This window comes from Ipomoea triloba, chromosome 10 (genome assembly GCF_003576645.1).
Source record: "Ipomoea triloba cultivar NCNSP0323 chromosome 10, ASM357664v1".
Taxonomy (NCBI): domain Eukaryota; kingdom Viridiplantae; phylum Streptophyta; class Magnoliopsida; order Solanales; family Convolvulaceae; genus Ipomoea; species Ipomoea triloba.
Window position 1 is genome coordinate 3,775,372 of NC_044925.1, and position 20,240 is coordinate 3,795,611.

Below are 20,240 nucleotides of genomic sequence, written 5' to 3' on the forward strand. Positions count from 1 at the left end.
CTTCGTCTCCATAGCCAGGAGACGAGGACCTTCGTCTCCATAGCCAGGAGACGAGGAACTTCGTCTCCGGCCATGGAGACAAATCGTCTCTTCGTCTCCTTGGCCGGAGACGAAGCGGACCTTCGTCTCCATGGCCCGGAGACGAAGGAACCTTCGTCTCCTGGCTATGGAGACGAAGGTCCTCGCCTCGTCTCCGGCCGGAAATTTTTTTTTTTTTAATTTTTAATTTTAATTTTAATTAATTATTTTATTTAAATTAGTTTAAAATATTATTTTTAAAATTAGTAATCGGTACATCAGGTAAAACAGGTCATTTTAGATGGAATTGCATGAATTTGTGTAGTTCAGGGACCCAATTGTATTGTTTTTGAGTTCGATGACCTAATTGCATTTTGGTGTGTAATTCAGTGACCTATTTGACCCTTATTCCTTTGTACAATAATATTTTGACGAAAGGGAATGTTTTGAAAAAAAGACTAAAAAGGACTGACACATATAAATTATAAATTTAGGACTGGAATTAACTCAAAAAAAAAAATCAAATTTGGTTTATCATTTTCTCAGCTTATGCTCAAAAGCATGGTTGAAAAAATCGCTAGGCGCTCAAGGAGCGCCTAACGCCTAGAACGCCTAGCCGGGGATTAATCGACGCCTAGGCGCCCGTGTATTTTTTTTATTTTATTTTTAATTTTTTAAATACTAATAATTATAAATAAATTATATAATACTTTAATAGTTAATACTAAAATATTAAATATTAACTTAAAAAATATCTAGAGTTTGTACAATTTAAGATTATTTCGCTCAAAACGATATTGTTTTGAGTGAAATAACCCATTAAAAAAAAAAGAACAATAGTTAATCGACCGACTAGAAGGCCTAGTCGGTGCCTAGTCGGTCTAGTCGACGCCTAGGCGGTCAGCGCCTAAGCGGCCTAGGCGGTGCTTTGGCGGTCTAGGCGGAGCTTAGGCGGCCTAGGCGGTCGCCTAGCCGGCCAGTCGCCTAGACCACCATTTTATGTGATACGCTAGGCGGTCAACCAGCGCCTAGCGTCTAGGCGGGAATTAATCGGCGCCTAGGCAGGATTTTTACAACACTGCTCAAAAGCACTATTATTAAAAACTAACTGCGTAATGTTTGTTAAGTTGTATAAATTAAATACCATAATAAATTACACAGCAAACATTTTCTTTATACGTTTTTCATTACATAACGTTGGGCACTATTCTACACACGTAATGCGTATAGAAACTAGTATTACAAGAAGACCAAGTCATGCACTTACATCATATATACTACTCTGCAACCTCTAACAGACAAACCTTACCAGGACTACAAGCATTCAAGCAACTGTCAAGTGAACAATGAACCTCATACGAGTTAGGCGACGAGGGGATAACGTCAACCCACTCTTTGTTCACCAACTCGGAATGTTGATTTGGCTTCACGATGGCATGAAAATGAAGTTTGTCTGTCTGATTCGCCAACTTCTTCATGAAGTTGATGGAAAACACCATGTTCAAATCATCCTCGACGTTGTTCACGTCCTTGAATTGTATCCCAACGTTTGCTTCGCATGAATCAGTGAAACCAAGCAGCATTTGCTGGTTTGTGTATCCTTGATTAACAGAACAAATCTGAAATGCGGGCAGCAAAACAAACACGGGTCCAAATTGTTATTCGTTCAAGGTTCGACTGCTTTCCTTTGCAAGCATTAAGAAGATGAAAGTAACAGCAGTTTGGGGGCAAACCCAGCAAAATCGGTTAGGTTGTTGACTTATAACCACAAGGCCACGAGCTCGACTCCCAATGGAAGCGACCTATTGGCCTTCTTAGTTTGAACCAGTCAGCTATGGACAACCTAAGTTGGTTTACCTCCTTGTGGTCCTTTGCCGACTAGGGTCCTAAGTTTACCTCCTTGTGATCCTTTGTCGACTAGGGTCACAAGGCAGGGTTTTACCCAGTGCACACTTTCGGGTAGTGGTTGCGGGTTTCCCTTGTCACGGGCAGTTTCTGAATTATGTTTGATGCACATAAGAAGCTGTCAAATAAAATGGCTCGCGGGAATTCACATTTTAGTATATTCTCACCTGAATGTACTCCACATTCATCTCGTGTAGATTTTCTAATAGGTTGTGGGATGAAAGTATGCCAACAATGCCTCCAGATCCAACTGGTCTTTGGAGAATCTCCCACGGCGATTTCATCAAGATCTTGTGTTTGTTTTCTTCTTCCTGTGAACTACTAACAACCGGAAGCATATCTTCTTCCAAGAACCAGACCTATAATAGTTTGAATGAGTGAAAAGACTTAAAGATGGATTCATAAACAGCATTGAAGCAGATTATGATTTGAATAATACACACATCTTACCTTCTCCGAGTCGAAAGAGAAGAAGTCATGATTCATAAACAGCTCTTTTAGAGAATCAACAGAATGAGCGGGGCAGATCAATACCAAAGGTACAGATGACCGATCTTCTGCCTACAATTTAACATTAAACTAATCAGATAGAGATGCAAAGAAATCTGCCTGTGGCAAGGAAATTGAGTTTCTTTTGCAAGTATAGAATAAAGATGATTTTTGAGACAACCTTGAGCAATCTATTGTCATCATCTAGCAATGCTTTTAGAAGTTGATATGTTTCTTCCATATCATTGTTCAAGTTGATTTGAGGCGTAGACATCTCCAGCTCCCGCTTTCCTTCCCAAGACAAAACAACAGCAACCTTCCCACATGACACGAGATGCTGACCTCTCTCAGAATGCTCCCCTTTTCCATTACGATAGAATTCTTCCGACACTTTTAGAGTATGTTTTACTTTAGTAGTTCTTATGAAGTCTGGAAAGCTCCACCTGGTACCAAAACGTTTATGTCAATATATTTAGCACCAAATTATTTTTCTTTTAAAGAAACCGATCTACTAATAGCTATTTAGAAACTGATCTACTCAAGACCCATAATCATTACCACTAGCAGATGATCACAATTACTCACTAAACTTAACCAGCTTGGTTGGCATGAGTGGCGGTGCACTCTCATCCCTTAAGAGAGTTCGGGAGTTCAAAACTCCTCTCGTATGAAAAAACCAATATGAAAAGTGAAAACACTTTGCCCCTTAATTGGGCCGGCCCGATGCGAACGCGGATTAGCCAGAGTATGGTACGGGCTTAAAGGTGCCACAAAATAGTTAGGGCATACTCAGGATATCTCGTGGTCTAACCAAAAAAATTACTCACTAAACTTAGGTTATGAAAATTATAGTTATGTTCTTCAATGCATTTGGCCGGCCCACTATGGTAATTGTTTGCACCTCTAACATACTAAAGTCAGACTGTGCAGTCTATACAAAGTGTGTGTGAACCCCACCACCTGCATAATTTTACAGATTCAAAACTGAGAAACTTTAATTTTATCGATCAACAAGCTATCATGACACCCAGAAGCAACAGAAAAATAAGAAAAGAACAAAATTGGGCAAATTGTGCATGGAAGAAAAACTTCACCTCCTTGATGGAATCTCCATATTCTTCAATACACGATCAAGCAATTTAGAATTTACAGTGACTATCTCATTTGCAAGTATACTTGTTTGGCTTTTTTCTCCATATCTGAACCCATGAAACACATGATGCTGCTCCATTTCATGCAGTTTCTTCTTGGCTTGTATAAGGCATCTTTGAAACTTTTTTCTTTCTTTCCATTCCTGAAATGACAGGTGAAACATGAGTAGTAAAGTCAGCAAAATTATCAATAAGCAAATTCATTCAGAACCACTTTTCTGCGTATTGAATTCAGATATTTGGAACAGATAACAAATAGAAGATGATAAAGGCTGCTTCAAGCTTCGATTAGCAGGAAGGCCAAGGGTTTTCCGCCCTTATGCAAAGCCAATTACTTTAGAAAATTATTTTCATAATGTTATCAGGATACGCAACAATAGTTTCAAATAAGCAAACTAGAAGAAAAATGAATGAAAGTATGCCTCACAAGCTGGCGCCTTTCTTTCTTAGATCTTTCATCAGTGCGGATATTTAACTCTAGGAGTCCCTTTGGAGGCGTGATCAACATTTCCTTTCTACTTAAGTCAACATTCGGAACAATTTCTTCAACAAATGGAACCCAAACAAGGGGACCAGAAGCACCTGCTTCCCTCTTTGGCTTTCCAGGTTGACCAGGTGGATGAAAAGATGAATCAAGTTCGACATGAAGAAGATCACTTGCTCCAGTATTGAAAACATTAATAACAGTTCCCACTGGCTCTCCAGTTTCCTGAAAGAGATGATCAATAAAATGAGGGAAACAAATGAGCAAGTTTCCAGTCATAACCCAACAGAAATATTCAAAAAAGATGAAAACAACAGTAAGTTGGCAAATATTTGGTTAGAGAACTTCAACTCTTCAAGAACTAAGGAAAAAGTATAACCTCATCAATTTATATGATCATTTATCTAGTTTTATTGCTCACTCTTTACACATCATTTCAAGAAGAAAACAATGTCCAGAATCATTACAATGTCCAAGTGAATAATCTGGTGTCTAAATCACTTGATTTCAAAAAGTGCAAGGTAGTGAAAAGAAGAATCAAATGAAAGATCATATCATACTTTTAATTGAAGAAACTAAAAACAAAGAAGAAAACAAGATACTAGTTATGTATGCCAGAAACACAAACCTTAAGAATAACTCTCATACCAACAAGATCACGGGTATAAAATTCACCTTCATGCAAAATTGGTCTATCATCTTCAGCTACAAGGATGGTTGATCCAACCAGTTTTTGTGCCTGAGAGAGGAAAGGAAATCATCATTTATTTTCCCATTTTTACCAGGGAGAAGTTAGCAGAATATATTTTATTCCTCCAATCACACTTTTACCAACACCAAGAATAATTCTTGGCTAGCTTCATGTACAGAAACAATTAAATAACTACTCTTACCCCCATGGTGGCAGGGATTGTAGCAAACATCAAGTTGAATGCACAAATAACAATATTCCCGTGGTGAAAGACGTAAATAGGTGCTGGCTTTTCAGAAAAGAAAAAAAAAGTGTGTGTGTGTGTTTGTGTGTATATATATATATATATATATATGGTCCATACAAAAAATCAAATTTATAAGAAATAGACCATTCAGGATATGTTCAGTTCATTAGGTGTATTTAAATATAGAGAAAATATCATTTTTAGTCCCTCAACTATAATACATGTATCAATTTTGGCCCTTGACTATTAAAAATTTCAAATTAGGTGCATGACTATTCAATTTGTATCACATTTGGTCCTTGACTATTAACATTTTCAAATTAGGTGCAAATGACCAAAATGAATAGTCATGCACCTAATTTGAAATTTTTAATAGTCAAGGACCAAAATTGATACATATATTATAGTTGAGGGACTAAAAATGATATTTGCTCTTAAATATAAATAGGTATTCAAAGATGGAGAGTTCAGCAAGTATATGAAATCAAAATGGTCCATAGCAGCAGGATTAGCAGCCATAGATCATCAAGGACTTATAAAATGATAGAAAATGTCTACCTGTGTCCAAATTTATCCCAAAAATAATAATAATAATAATAATAATAATAATAATAATAAAAAATATATTTATAAAAAAAAAAAAAAAACTCGTGACTAGGATACATCTTCATAAAAATGCAACTAAATTTTAGAATAAAGAATTATTACGGGCTGAACAAAGTATGGGGTTTATTTCAATTATAAATTAAACCACACCCTTCTTACCTTCTACTAGCATGACAAGGTCTCAATTTTCTAATTTTTTAAATGTATCAACAATCAATCATTACTAGTTCAACTGTTCAACAAAAGGGCAGATCAAGCTCAAGGAATGGGACAGAATAGAAGCAGTCCACACTCCACAGCACATCCAGTAAAAGAAAAGGTGCTAAGGCATATCCAATTAAGCACTAGATAGTAGATAGCAAGTTTAAGAGAACCTGTTCTACTGTGTTGATTTCATTAAATTTAACTATCCAACTCTTCTGCCCAGGATGCCCCCTACCCTCAACCAGTTCAATTTCTTGAATCATCTGCCTCCCTAAAATTTGTTGCCTCAGCCACCGTCTTCCTGGCTGAAAAAGATTGTACAAATCTAGATTAAGAAAAGGTTCAGATAGAATATGATAGTATAAGCATTGTTATTCACCTGTTTAATTCTGTCTACCTTACAAAATCGCAGTTCAGGAAAATCCGTGGCAGTCTTTACCCTAACCTCACCTTGAAGCCCATGAACACTGCATATATATCCAGTCTCTACAAATCCCGGCTCAGGCACAACACTGGTTTCCACAATCTCTTGTACAGCTAAAAATTACAAAAATAAACAACAGAAAAACTCTGTTAGTTCAAGCACTTAGACAACTGTAAGTGAATATATATAACTTACAAAAGTTTCAGTACATGAACTGTAACATGGATCTGATAAGGTACTAAATCAAGACACAAATGAAAATGGAAAGTAACCAATCAATGAAGCATCAACTTTGCAGGTCACTAATGGAGCATGACTCATGGGATTGGAGCAGACAATCAGGGGAAGAAAAATTACACAATTTATGCTATTTACTTAATCTCTTCATTGTATTGGATTATAAATATGGAGCCTCCCCTAGTGTTGAAGGCATCGATTATTGATTAGAAAATAATAACTATTGTAGCAGGGCAGAATCCATTCTTGCTGGAGGATACTTTACAGTATCCTTATTCTGCATTGCTTCTTCCTTATCTGCTCTTTACTCCGACAGTATCAATTGCAAAAATCAACAATCATTTGCACATGAATCATTTAGGAAATTAGTCAATAAGAAAACCAAACAGTAAGTTAAATTTCAATCTCATTCAAGTAGTGATACTAATTAGATAAATATAAAAATATAATATAATATAATAATTTTTTTTAAAATAGTGCAAATAATTATCACACAAGAATGAATATTTTTATTATAGGATTGGTTAGAAACCCATTTTCAATTTCAAAAGCTAGCTTGTATAGAGGTAGTACTCAACAGACTCATAAACCGCACCTGAATTGGGTAGTTTGGCTACGCGGGACTCAATAGTCAATACACACCCCCCAAGCTCAACAGAAACAAAATGATCTCAACATACAAAAAGTAGAGTCAAGTTTTAATAAACTTGGCTGGGATTTGTTCTGAAACCATGTTAGAAATCCATTTTCAATCTCAAAAGCTAGCTCATAAGGTGGTGGACCTTAATAGGCTCATAAACCACACCCAAATTGGATAGTCGAACAGTATGGACTCAACAGGTTTCAATATTTTCATAAGTTTAACTAAATGAACAATACATCGCATTTGCTTACTTCTTACGGTAATATATACCCAAAAAGGACCTAATTCAAAAAAAAAAAAAAACCTTCAAACAATTAAAAAGGATAGAAACTCCCACTATTATACCATTAAATTCCAGTATTAATAAAATTAGTGGTGCTAAATCACCAAGCCACAAAAAATACATGCATATACAGATTTTATCTGCACAAAACACGTTTCTACAAGTAATAGGATGTATAAGTATACATAACTCAGACAACTCCGTTCTAAAATGAAGCATGGAAGGAGCTGACTGAACTCTAGATAAATAAATGAGACTTCTATAAGAACGAAAAATAAAAAAGAGAGCATAATTTCACATTAATATTTTCAATTTCCACAAGATTCACGTTGCCTCATGAATTTCATAGGAAAAAAAAAAGGATGAAAAGAGTTACCCAAAAGAACACAGACTGAAGAAATGAAACTAACAAAGAAAATAAAATTTTAAAAAATAAATGAAAAGATTACAAGTTTAAAGGAAAAGAGAAGAAATTACCATTGCAGTGTAGTGAAGGAATAGAGCGGTGGTGAACGCGGGAAAAAGTGAGAGATAATCGAGCTGGGAATGAAGAGGTGTGAATAGAAGCAGGGCTTCGATTTTTGAAGGGTATTGCGAAGCGCAGAGAGGTGTAGAGAGACGGTGAGACAGTGAGAGAATTGGGGGAAAAGAGCAGAGATGGAGAAGAAGAAGAAGGGCTCTGCATTATTCTTGCTGTTTACTGGAGATACGATAGAGCAAGAGAGACGTTGAGAAAGTGAGAGAGATATTTTGGGTCTAAAATCACAGTTCTTGAGCCAATTCACATATCTTTTCCGGCCTAATTGAGGAACTAAACTGAAATTTGTGGTTCAAAAAAAAAAATACTAATATATGAATTTATTTCATATTTTCGTTGGAATCGTGATGTTATCACTTATCAGCAATTAACTTATATTTTGCTCACCCCTAGATGTTATGATCAATGCTCAAGTTTGCTTGTCTCCTGTTGATTTTAAGCTGTAAATATTGACCTTGATTATTTTTTATCTCCTAACAACATCTCCAATAGTTGTAATTTTTGAGAAATTTTTGCAGGTATGATTATGAAAGAGAAGATGCAAGAGAAGGAAAAAAAAAAACAAACAAAATTTGAAAAGCAAAGAAAAAAAATCAGTTTAACGCGCCTAGCAAGTGCGTGTGGTAGACGTGCCCAACTGGGCGCCTTACTATTGCTCACGCGAATGAGCAACTCCTTTTGTTTGTTTTGGTGGGACCCACTTTTAGAGAAAAAAATCAGATTTTATTGCAACATCCTATTTCTATTTTCTTCTCTCATCTCCCTCTCTCCTCCATATAAGCATTAGAATATGCAAAACCCAGCCAAAATCTCCTATTAGGGATGCTCTAAGAGTAATCACATTTATGGTTTTTTTATTGGTTTTTGCAAAGAAAAAAAAGAGATGATAAAATAATAGAGTATTGCAAATATGTTGATATGACGGTAGACTCTGGTTTTTCTTTTTGAAAACGAGAGAGGATTACAATAATAAAGATAGCTTTAGAATAAAACACTTCAAATTCTTCCAAAGGCATGACTATCTTGAAAGGATTACAATTTGCTTGGGAAGGTAGCTTCCAATGAGTTGAAGTTGAGACTGATTTGATGTAGTAAATTGGTTAAAATAGTTTTTTTTTTTTTTTTTGTTTGAAAAACAAAACAATTCATAGATTACTCAAGCATAATGTCTTTATAGATAACACCTGAAAGAAAACGAGGAACATAATCGAAATACTCACGTCTCTCCTCACTGTCATTACAAAAAGCAATCTTTGCTAAAGTATGGGCAAGCATATTACCCTCCTCCCGCTTAACAAATTGAAATTGAACCCGATGTAATTGCTTCAGAAGGCCCCGAATCTCATGAACAATAGCCCCAAAAGGAGTAATGTTAATGCCTTCATGAACAGCACGAGTAACAAATTAAAATGTGCATCAGATTCAAGGATCACCCGTTGCCATCCCGATTGCTTAATCCAGTCCAAGGCTTCCCTAGCTTTCATAGCTTTCGCTTCACGCACCGAACAGAGGCCTTTGATTGTGAACATAACGACGCCCAACACCACACCATCAACATCTCGCATTGACCACCCAAACCCCATTCAGTGAGCGTCACCATCCATCGCAACATCAATATTCAACTTGATATAATCCACCGGTGGAGGCTGCCAGTTCGTCCGGTGACACAGCAGGCTGCCAAAACCAGAACCAATCTGCCTCCCACGAGTATGCACTACTTTCCAATTCTGGGCAAAAAATAAAGCATGCCGCACTATAGTAGCTAGATCCTTGCATTGATTGTTCCACATCATGAAATTTCTGTTATCCCAAAAGGGCCCAACAAACCATAACCACTTTCTCCAGCATTGCATTAGGCAAAACCCCCCACACCTCCTCAATCCACACCTGAATGGAGTTAATTGATCCAAGCGGCCATTGATCATTAAGCACCTGCTAGCATGCACGCGCAAAAGGGTAGTTTGCAAACAAGTGAACAACATTTTCATTATCCACCCCACACAAAGAGCACAACGGATCACAACGAACATGTTTTACATTTAGTGCATCCAGTGGCGGAGCCAGAAATTTTCTCCAGTGGAGGCAAAAGATCAAAGTTAACGAGATATTTTGAAAAAAAAGTGAAAAACTTAGATACCTAGTAGTCATAAATATTGTTGACTAGTGATAAAAAATCAGAATACATCAAGATAAAAAATATTTAAAATAAAATATAAAACATAATTAATTTGATAAAATAGTTTGAATTAAAACACATTATAAATCATTCACCTCACTATTAATATTAAAAAAGAAAAAGAAAAAAAAAAAAAGAGAAGAAGTCATGTGACAAAAAAAATCAAATTAGAATTCACACTATTAATATTAAAAAATGTCAAAAACAAAATTTCACCTCACTATTAATATTAAAAAAGAAAAAAAAAAACAAAAAGAGAAGAAGTCACAATGTGACCAAAAAAAATCCAATTAGAGTTCACACAAACTAGAAGCTACTGTTAGGGTTCAAACTATTGCCCATTTCATTCACTATTAAAAACTTACCATTTAAGCCAACTTAGGTTTTGCTTAAATGTTAGTATACTTAATATATATACATTACATGTGGTGGGGGAGTGCCCATTGTGGCTCCGCCACTGAGTGCATCCTTAATTAGTTGGGAGTCTCATTAAGCATAAGGACAGAAAAAAAAAAAAAACACTTACCCTTAGACGGGATATGCATCCTCCACCCCCCGTCCAATCACAACCACTCACACTCCCTCCTCCCCTCCATAACAAACCTATAAGCACTTCTAATAGTATACACCTCATTCCCCCTCCTCCCCTCCGTAACAAACCTATAAGCCCATCCCACAATGTATTTTAGGTTTGCACAAATCAGTCAAGTACTCCATCTAATACCTTTCCCGCCCCTCACAACCCCACCAAAAAGAGTTTATTAGCCTCTCAATATCATCACACAAACCTCTAGGTAACAAGAACACATTCATCGCATAATTAGGAATGCTTTGCAGCATAGTCTTTAACAACACTTCACGACCCACTCTAGACAAGAAGCGGTTCCCCTAATTCAAAATTCTATCTCTCAACCTATCCCAATATTTCCTGTTTCCTACGTCCCACATAACCCGACAACCCCAAATACTTTCCTCTCCCCAGCTGTTCTTGAACCCCGAGTATTTCACACATAGCCTCCTTATCCTCCTGATGGACATTCCTACCAAACACGATGGTTGTCTTGTCAATATTTACATTTTGTCAGTTCACCCTCCCATATTTAAACAAAACATCCCTAATCACCCCGCCTCAAGACTATTAGCCCGAAAAAAAAGGACAGTCATCCGCAAAGAATAAATAGGAAATAGTCGGTGCACTCCTCGCAACCCTCACCCCATGTAAAGCTCCCTCCCTCTCCTGCACCCGGAACATGACACTCAAGCTTTCAGCAATAATAATAAACGGACACGGCGAAATAGGATCCCCTTGTCTCCAACCCCTACTTGGCACAATAGGTCTCACTCCTTACATTCCACTAAAATTTTGTATTGAACAGTAGACACACACTCCTTTATCAACTGAACCCACCGATCACTAAAACCCATCCCCAACAAAACTTTCTCCAAAAAACCCCACTCCACCCAATTATATGCCTTACTCATATCAACTTTTAAAGCACCCTGTCCTCCCCAGCACCCCCTTTGTCTGTTCGAAGAATGGATGGGCCGACTCAAAGGCAATCATAACATTATATTATCAATAATTCAACAACCCAGAATAAACGCACTTTGTGCATACAAGAAATAACAGAGTTAAATAAACCCCTCAACCTATTTGCAAGCACTTTAGCTAACACTCTATAGATAACATTACAAAGGGAAATAGGACGGAGAAATAGGACAGAACTCAGACATCGACTCTTGGGACTTAACTTTTAGAATAAGAAACTATCTCATCGCCCAAGACATCCTAATACATCTGATAGAATGCCGGGGATAAACCATCAAGTCCCGAGAATTATCCGGGTGCATGGCAAACATCGCTGCTTGACTTCCTCTGCGGAGACTGATTTTAAAAGTTCCTTCATTCTGGGCCTCCATGACTCGCCGGTCAATGTAGTCCAAGACAGGTTTCGCGTCACCTTCACTAGACGTGAATAACTCACGGAAATAATGGACCATAACCAGGGGCGGAGCCAAGTGAGAGTTGCAGGGGGCCTTGGCCCCCCCCCCCCCCTCCAAAAAAATTTCTTTTATTAGTATTGTAAATTGTAATATAATTTTTTTGTGGCCCCCTCGTCAAAATCAGATAGCTGCACACCACAGTTCAAGAGGTCTGAGAAGCAAAAGCAATAATTAGTTTAATTTTTGGCTTTTAATACATTTTGTTTTCGACAGAAAAGGAAGACAAGGAAACCATTTTTCATGACTTTTTATCCCTTTTTTTTTTCAGCTGAGAGAAAAAATAAAAGGAAACTGTTTTTTCTTTATTGATTCATTCCTTAGTTTCCCTAGTTTCCTTTGCCATTGCTTTTGGTTTTCGCAGAATAAAAAAGCAACCATAGAAACCCATTTCATAGCCTTGGTTTTTCCTTCATTTGTTGCAGTGTGAGAGACTGAGAGTCAAAGAGAAAATAAGGAAACAAATTTTGCTTTCCTTCATTTTAGTTCGGCAAGAAGGAAGGAGAGACTATTTCCTTTAGTTTTTCATCCACTCTTCTTCTTTGACTTGCATGCTTCCTTATAAACTCTTGAATTTAAGATGACGATTAAGGTATATAGGTCAAAGAAGTGAAGCATTTTATTGGTCATTCGAATCTGAGAATACATCTTTAATAAAATTCATGATCATGAATATTCTTTAGTTGATTAATTTGATTTACATGCGATCAAATGTTAATTATGCTCCCGCATTCAGGTTATTGCGTATTTCTTAATGATTGTTTGTTAGTATACATTGAAAAACAATTTAGTATAGATAATTTTTAGTATAGATATTTTTTGTGACACGCAAGATATGTTACGTTAAATAATGAATATTAATGTATTTTATTATTCGCTCGAATGGTGGTTGGCCCCCCGCACCAACAAATCCTGGCTCCGCCCCTGACCATAACCAGACTAATTTCGCAGCCGCATGATTGTTAAGAGCATATTGTTGATTTTAGTGGGAAGGACCTTAAGCTTGGAGATGTGTAGAGAGATGATGTAGAACTAAGAACAAAATATAGTAGTTGACTCTTTGGTTGAAATATCGTTACGATATTACAAAGAATTATACACAAAAAGTTTATGTTTTCTTCGTATTAATTACATTTACTCTAATTTTGATGTTTTCCATTTTCCATCATATTGTTTTTAAATTAAAAAAAAATACAATTGAACACATTTTATATATTTTGTAAAAAAGGACACGGTTAATATTGATTTTTTTTAATGATATGACATCTTCTCCTTCACCGTCGGTGTATATCATCTATACATCGACGGTGCATTAATATTGGATGGATTAATATTTGATGCACAGTCGATATATAGATGCTATACATCGGCAGTGAAGGAGAAGATGCCACATTAATAAAAAAAATAAAATCATTATTAACCGGGTCCTTTTTTGCAAAATATATAAGACTTATATTTTATTAGGAAACTCTTTTATTTCTAATTAACAAAATATATCTACTTTCATAAACACATTTATTACTGCCTCTGTAATTATTATATATCTAATTTTGTACACAGTTTTAATTATTAGATACATTATTAGCGATTAACAATATGCACTGCCGACAATGTATTTCGTTAAAATAGTATAATTAGATCTCTTAATTAACATTAAATTAGTATAATTAAGAATTGAATTCAATTCTAAATTATTACTCCGTATATTTATAATTAAGAATTATTTAATTTTAATTAACAAAAACCATCTAATTTCCTCTATTTATCTAAACTTCTAAATCTAATTAAACCCCTAAACTCCTAAATTTAAATTATAACCTTAGTCACTGACTCACTGTTATTTTATATAAAACAGCAGATCTATTAACTATTTTATATAAAACAGCGGATCTATTAACTAATAACTTTTTTTTTTTTATCTTTACAGAATTTGAGCTTAAATTTCTTAAAAAATACGGTCATCTGAGACATAACTACTCTAAACATATAGTAAATTATTCCACGTCAATGTTTTTGGTGGCAATAACTTAACGATTGCTTGATAAGTTCACTATTAAAGCGCCAGCGGATAGTCCCAATACAGATGGACTTCATATTGCAAAAATAGTTGATGTTACGGTTACAGATTCTGTTATAGGAACTGGAGACGATTGCATATCCATTGGTGATGGGCTAGAAAACCTTCACATCACTGGTGTTACATGTGGGCCAAGACATGACATCAGTTTGGGAAGCCTTGGCAAGACCCCAGGTGAAGAGCCCGTGAAAGGTGTATGTTTGTAAAAGACTCCCAAATTTATTTGTACAGATAACGGTGTTAGAATTAAAACATGGCCTAATTCTCATCCTGGAGTCGTAACTGATATACATTATGAGAATATAGATATGAAAGACGCCAAAAATTCAATTGTGATTGATCAAGAATACTTCCCGAATAATGAATGCTCAAAACAGGTACGCAACACATATTTTGCTATGACTTCCTTCATGATGGATGATTTTATTTAAACTTAGCTTGTTTTATTTTTATTTGTAGAAACCATCATATCACTAGTAAAGATCAGCAAAGTAAGCTATAAGAACACAAAGGGAACTTCTGCAACCGAGGAAGCAGTGATCCTTGCATGCAGTAGTGGGGTGCCATGTGAAGGAGTTGAAATTGGTGATATTAATTTGACCTTCAAAGGAGGAGCTGCAAAGTCTATTTGTTCAAATGTGAAACCTACGTTAACCGAAAAGTAGGTTCCCGCAGTGACTTGCAAATGAGAAATATTTTGCGAGTTTCTTACCCTTTTTTTCATGAAAGTGTAATCGCAGATAGTTTGACAAAAATAAACAAGTATGTGTAGCTTGTGGCAAATGCCATCCAATATGCTGCCCATGCTTGGCTTTGAGCTAGGATGCTGACATTTTATTTTTACTTCCCTTGCAATATATTTATGAAAAATACTACCCTTGCAAATCAGCTGCAACCATATTATAATCCTATCATTAGATGTCAAAACTCTTAATTAATTCATTTTTTAAAACTTGAAAATGATAAACCTCAGTTTTCCGGCATATGAGAAAGGTCAATAGAGTGAGTGGAATAATACACTTGTAGAAATAGGTAAATAAGACAACGAGGTGAAAATAGTATAACTGAAAATGAAAATAATATTGTTCAAATTAACTTTAACTTCAATAATTTTGATAGAATTTTTTTGCCGATAAGTATTATTTAGTCAATTTTGAAATATCTATTCATAAATTACTCTTAAAAAAAACTTTTGTAGTTAAAATAAAAATTGCCACTAAAAGCATTATATTGCTTTTGTTTTTACTAATATTATTTGTGAGTTGTCGCAAGTACCTTAGTCACTAGTATTCAAACCGAGTGTGACAACATTAAACTCTAAATAATTAATATTCAAGTATAATTTCCTTATCCGACTACCCAATTAAATCAAATTATGTTTTCTTGTTTTCTTTCTATTTTTAGTTGTTGACATGTTGTACTAAGGTTAGTTTTTTTCTTTTCTTTTCTTTTCTTTTTGGTATTTCAACCTCTATTACAATGTAGTATCTATTCAACATATTTTTTTTTTCATATGCAAGACTTTAATTATTTTTAAAAAAATACTGTAGTTATGTAATCCATTATTGATATATGAATAATGAATTGATTTAAAGTTACCTAAATTCTTTTAAATAATTTTTTAACATACGAAGTATATATAATGTTGGATTGTCAACCAAGTATATAGCATTTATCTATTTTTTTTATGTATTATAATTATTTATGTTTTCAAGAATATCCATTTTTGTTGAATATTTTGTATATTGATAATTTTCAACAAATAATTTTTTTATTTTATTCTTTTAATTATATAAAAAGTGACAATAACATATATCACAACATATTTACACACTTGTGAAAACATTTTTTTTTACTCAGCATATATATTAGTTAGTTATGTTAAGTCATAAGAACAAAACACTTTAGTGTGACACACAATAATTTTCTTTGTAATTTATTAAAAAAAATTTAGCTCAAAAAGTGTTAATTACTGAGAAAAATACTCAAAACAATACTTCATTTTATTGTGACAACATTAGCCACACTATAATTTTATTTATTCTTTATAATGTATGCATGTTGACTAAAAATATTGTTGATTACTTTGACAAATGATGTTGTAATAGTTTGTTAATTTATTGATATAATATTATAGTCACTGTGTTATTTATTTGTGACAACCTGACATACATTATATTGTATTGTTATATATAATTGTAATGTTTTTTTTTAAATGTATAGATAAGTGTCGGTTGTAAAAAACAAACGATGTATTACTAAATATATTTTATATTTTATATTCAAAAGATGCAATGTTGGTGGTTTCCAAAATCAATGTTGTAGCTTTATATATATTTTAATTATTTTTAAATCTAGAGATACAACGTTGGTTTTTTAAAAAAATTGGGAGCATAACATTTTATAATTATTTTTTCATTTTAAGAATATACCATGTTTTTTTTTTTTTTTGTGTAAAAAACGTGTTCTATTATCAAATATTTGATTGTTATATTAAAAAAAAATTAAGTTACGACGGTGGTTTTGTTGTAAAAACTGGTGTCTTGGTTTTATAATTATTAAGGTCTTGTTAATTGCAATCCACGAGTTTTAAAATTGTCAATTTAATATTATAAGTATTCAGATTTTCTTAATTTCATATTTTCAGTTACTCGAGTTAAATTGTCAGCTAAAACTCATGAAAAGTTTTAATTGACCATATCATATTTAATCACAAGGACAATTTCGTCTTTTCATGTTTATGCGAAAAGGGTAAAGTCGATTTTAACCTATTCTAATTTGTCTGAGCCCTAATAAGAAAAGCAGCGTATGAAGAAGAAAGAGAAGAACGAAGAGAATTCTAGATTGCGCCATCTGAAAAGTTCAAAACTCTAGCAGCTTTCAGTTCTACTATGGAAAGATACGACCAAGCAAGTCTTGAACACTTGCTCCTCGAGAACTATGAAAGTTTTGTTGGCCCTTAGAGCATCCCAATATGAAAGATACGACCAAGCAAGTCTTGAACACCTGCTCCTCGAGAACTATGAAAGTTTTGTTGGCCCTTAGAGCATCCCAATAGGGATTTTAAATCAGTTTTTGAGGAGGTATGATCCAAGGTGGAAGAGAGAATGTGTTGGAGAGAGAAGATTTCAGTTAGTTGTTGCAGGAGTGCTGATTTTTTGTCCCCTGAAGTGAGCCCCAAAAATAGAAACAAAAAATAAAAAATTTTGCAGCGGGTGCGTGTTAAGCGTATTAGTAATGCACAGTGGGCACGTATGCTACATGTGTCCACTGGACGCGTTGAGGGTGGTCGCCAATTGGCGATCACCCTCATTAATTGCTTTTTCTATTTTCTTTTTCCTGCTTTTTTTCTTCCTTCCTCTTTCCTACTTGGATTCTAAAAAATTATGCAAAATCTTGGACTATTGAGGATGCTCTTAACTTGTACATATACAAAATGAAAGATACGACTATGGAAGATACGACTATGGAAAGATACGATCAAGCAAGTCTTGAACACCTGCTCCTCGAGAACTATGAAAGTTTTGTTGGCCCTTAGAGCATCCCAATATGAAAGATATGCTCTTAACTTGTACATATACAAAATACTTTTGAATGACAGCTGGGTTTTGGTCCATGGTGAGATGTGGTGGTTCAGAAACTGAGGTTGTGAAACACACACACACACACATATATTGCTCTTGTGATTAAACATAATGTGGTCAATTAAATTTTTTCGATGAGTTATAGCTGGCAATTTGATCAGAGTGATTGAAATTGAAAAAAAATTGATGAATAATTATGATATTAAACTGTCAGTTTTGAAACTTGTGAACTGCGATTAATAATACTCCAATAGTCATAGGATCAAAAGTGAAATTTTCTCTTTATAATTAAAAGAAGAGTTAATACCCAATATAGTCCTCGACTTTAATGGTTTTACTCAGTTTAGTCCTAAATTAACAATTCAGTTAGTGCATTGTTAAAAGGACAAAAAATTATAATGTTAACCCTCCTTTTAACAGTGCACTAACTGAATTGTTAATTTAGGACTAAATTGAGTAAAACCATTAAAGTCGAGGACTTAATTAAGCACAAAAAATCACTTAAAGACTAAATTGAGCAAAACCACCAAAGTCGAGGACTATATTGAGTATTAACTCTTTAAAAGAATAACAACATTATTTTTTTCAATTCAAATTTATGTCACTAGTACCATTTCAATGATGCTACTAGTAATATAGTGCATGTCCTCTATCTACTTCTCGTTGTGTTTGAGACAAGATTGCAAAAATCGCGCCTAGGCGATAGGCGGCACTCGCCCGCAGCGATTTTTGCCATAATCGGCGTTCTCCGCGGCCGGGCGACTAGCTGGCTGGGTTTCTTTTTAAAAAAAAATTTTTATTAAATATTTTAGTAATTTTAAATCTTAAACATTTCAACTATTAATATTATAATGTATTAACTGATACTCTAATAGTCTAATAAGTAATAACTTAATAAAATAATAAGTAATAATTAATAACTAAATTAAACTAATAAGTAATACACTAATATAATAAATAATACTCCCTCCGTACCATTTTATTTGTCTGATTCGGTAAACGAGGTTTGACTGTAATTATTTTTAATTCAATTTTTCATAATAAGTAATAACTATTAACTTATTAAGTATTAACTATTTAACTATTAAAACGTAAAGACTTAAAATATTAAATATTTTACAATTATTAACACTTAAAATATTCTTAAAAATATTTTTAAAAATAAAAATAAATAAATAATCGTGCGCCTAGCAATTTTTTCAACCTTGGTTTGAGATATTCATTTTTAAACTATCATCGCTCAGTAACTTATTGTTTTGGTAAAATAAAAATGATAATCAACATATTGTTTTCATATGCTCACAAAGTCAATTATATAAAAATTTTATAAAACTTTTGCGCCTAAGTTTGATTTCTGAAGAATTTTGAATAATTAGAAAATATGGTAGATCACATCTTTTCTTTTCAACCATTGCTATAAATTACCTTGGCGGAGTGAATCAAAAATGATATCTAGCTAAACAATTAACAGTGAAACATACTACAACTATTATTATTATTAAATAATAAATAATAGTGGTATGGCAAGTAGATAAAAACATTGCATTGTAGTGATTAAAATGTATATAATTAGGCAAAAACTTGTGTGAGACCGTCTCACCATGAGACGGGTCGGGTCGGGTCGGGTCGGGTCGGGTCGGTCAAGATGCAGGTGTAACACTTATATGAACAAATGTCATACTTATATGTTCAAATGTAATACTAATTATGAATAAAATTTTTGTTACTTATAAGGGTAAATGTAATACTTTTAAAGGAAAATACAATACTTTTACATTTCGATTTAAAAGTATTATATTTTTCCTCAAAAGTATTATATTTGCCCTTATAAGTAAGGAGCATTTGTCAACATTACTTATTATGAAAAATGTATTACTTTTTCTCTTATAAGTAACAAAAATTGTATTCTTAATTAGTGTTATATTTGAGCACATAAGTATGACATTTGCACATATAAGTACGACATTTGCATGGTGTTTTGACCCGACCCGACCCGTTTCACGAATAAGGATCCGTGAGACGGTCTCACACAAGTGTGACCCATATAATTATAAATAGCATAATAAAAAAATACTCCGTAACAATTAATGAGTAAATGCCCCTTATATTAAATAAACATTAAAAAATTAACTAAAATATATTACCCACATATTTTCAACTAACCACACAATAATAGCTAAGGAAAAAGTAAGAAGCTATCATTATTAACTACTTTTGTGGGGATTAGTTGAGTGAGCAACACTATAAATACCGTAACATTATGATTTTACCTCAATCATCCGAAGGAAAAAAATTAATACTAAAATCTATCCAACAAACAGAAAAAATGGATACAATAATTTATTGTGCCTTCACATTTGTATTATTCTTACTAGCACATCTTGGAGGGAGTGCTGATATCAAAGTTGCGGCAAAAGCCGGTGTAGATATTAGTCCGGTAAGGTTTTTTTTTTTTTTTTTTTTTTTTTTTTTTTTTTTTTTT

At 34.0% G+C, this 20,240-nt stretch overlaps 2 protein-coding genes and 1 pseudogene across 3 annotated transcripts in view; 2 read left to right on the forward strand and 1 right to left on the reverse strand.

Annotated features, from left to right (window-relative positions):
- Positions 1-1,134: 1,134 nt before the first annotated feature.
- Positions 1,135-8,170, reverse strand: LOC116033699. Of its 2 annotated transcripts, none has more exons than XM_031276458.1 (10): positions 7,860-8,170; positions 6,175-6,332; positions 5,966-6,100; positions 4,676-4,786; positions 3,991-4,272; positions 3,507-3,706; positions 2,594-2,855; positions 2,374-2,484; positions 2,091-2,282; positions 1,135-1,637 (listed from the first exon to the last, which is right to left on the reverse strand). In XM_031276458.1, exons 1-10 carry the CDS (start codon positions 8,065-8,067, stop codon positions 1,296-1,298), a joined length of 2,001 nt encoding a protein of 666 aa, XP_031132318.1. In that variant the 5' UTR covers positions 8,068-8,170; the 3' UTR covers positions 1,135-1,295. The 2 variants fall into 2 exon arrangements, with proteins under 2 accessions (XP_031132318.1, XP_031132319.1); XM_031276459.1 differs by having other exon boundaries at positions 6,193-6,332; positions 7,860-8,169.
- Positions 8,171-12,677: 4,507 nt separating this feature from the next.
- Positions 12,678-14,839, forward strand: LOC116032343 (annotated as a pseudogene).
- Positions 14,840-20,063: 5,224 nt separating this feature from the next.
- Positions 20,064-20,240, forward strand: part of LOC116033143 (polygalacturonase-like) — a 23,662-nt gene continuing 23,485 nt past the window's right edge. Inside the window, exon 1 of the mRNA XM_031275902.1 lies at positions 20,064-20,195. Coding sequence (XP_031131762.1) covers positions 20,085-20,195 — 111 coding nt within the window. The 5' untranslated portion in view covers positions 20,064-20,084. The remainder of the gene's footprint in view (positions 20,196-20,240) is intronic.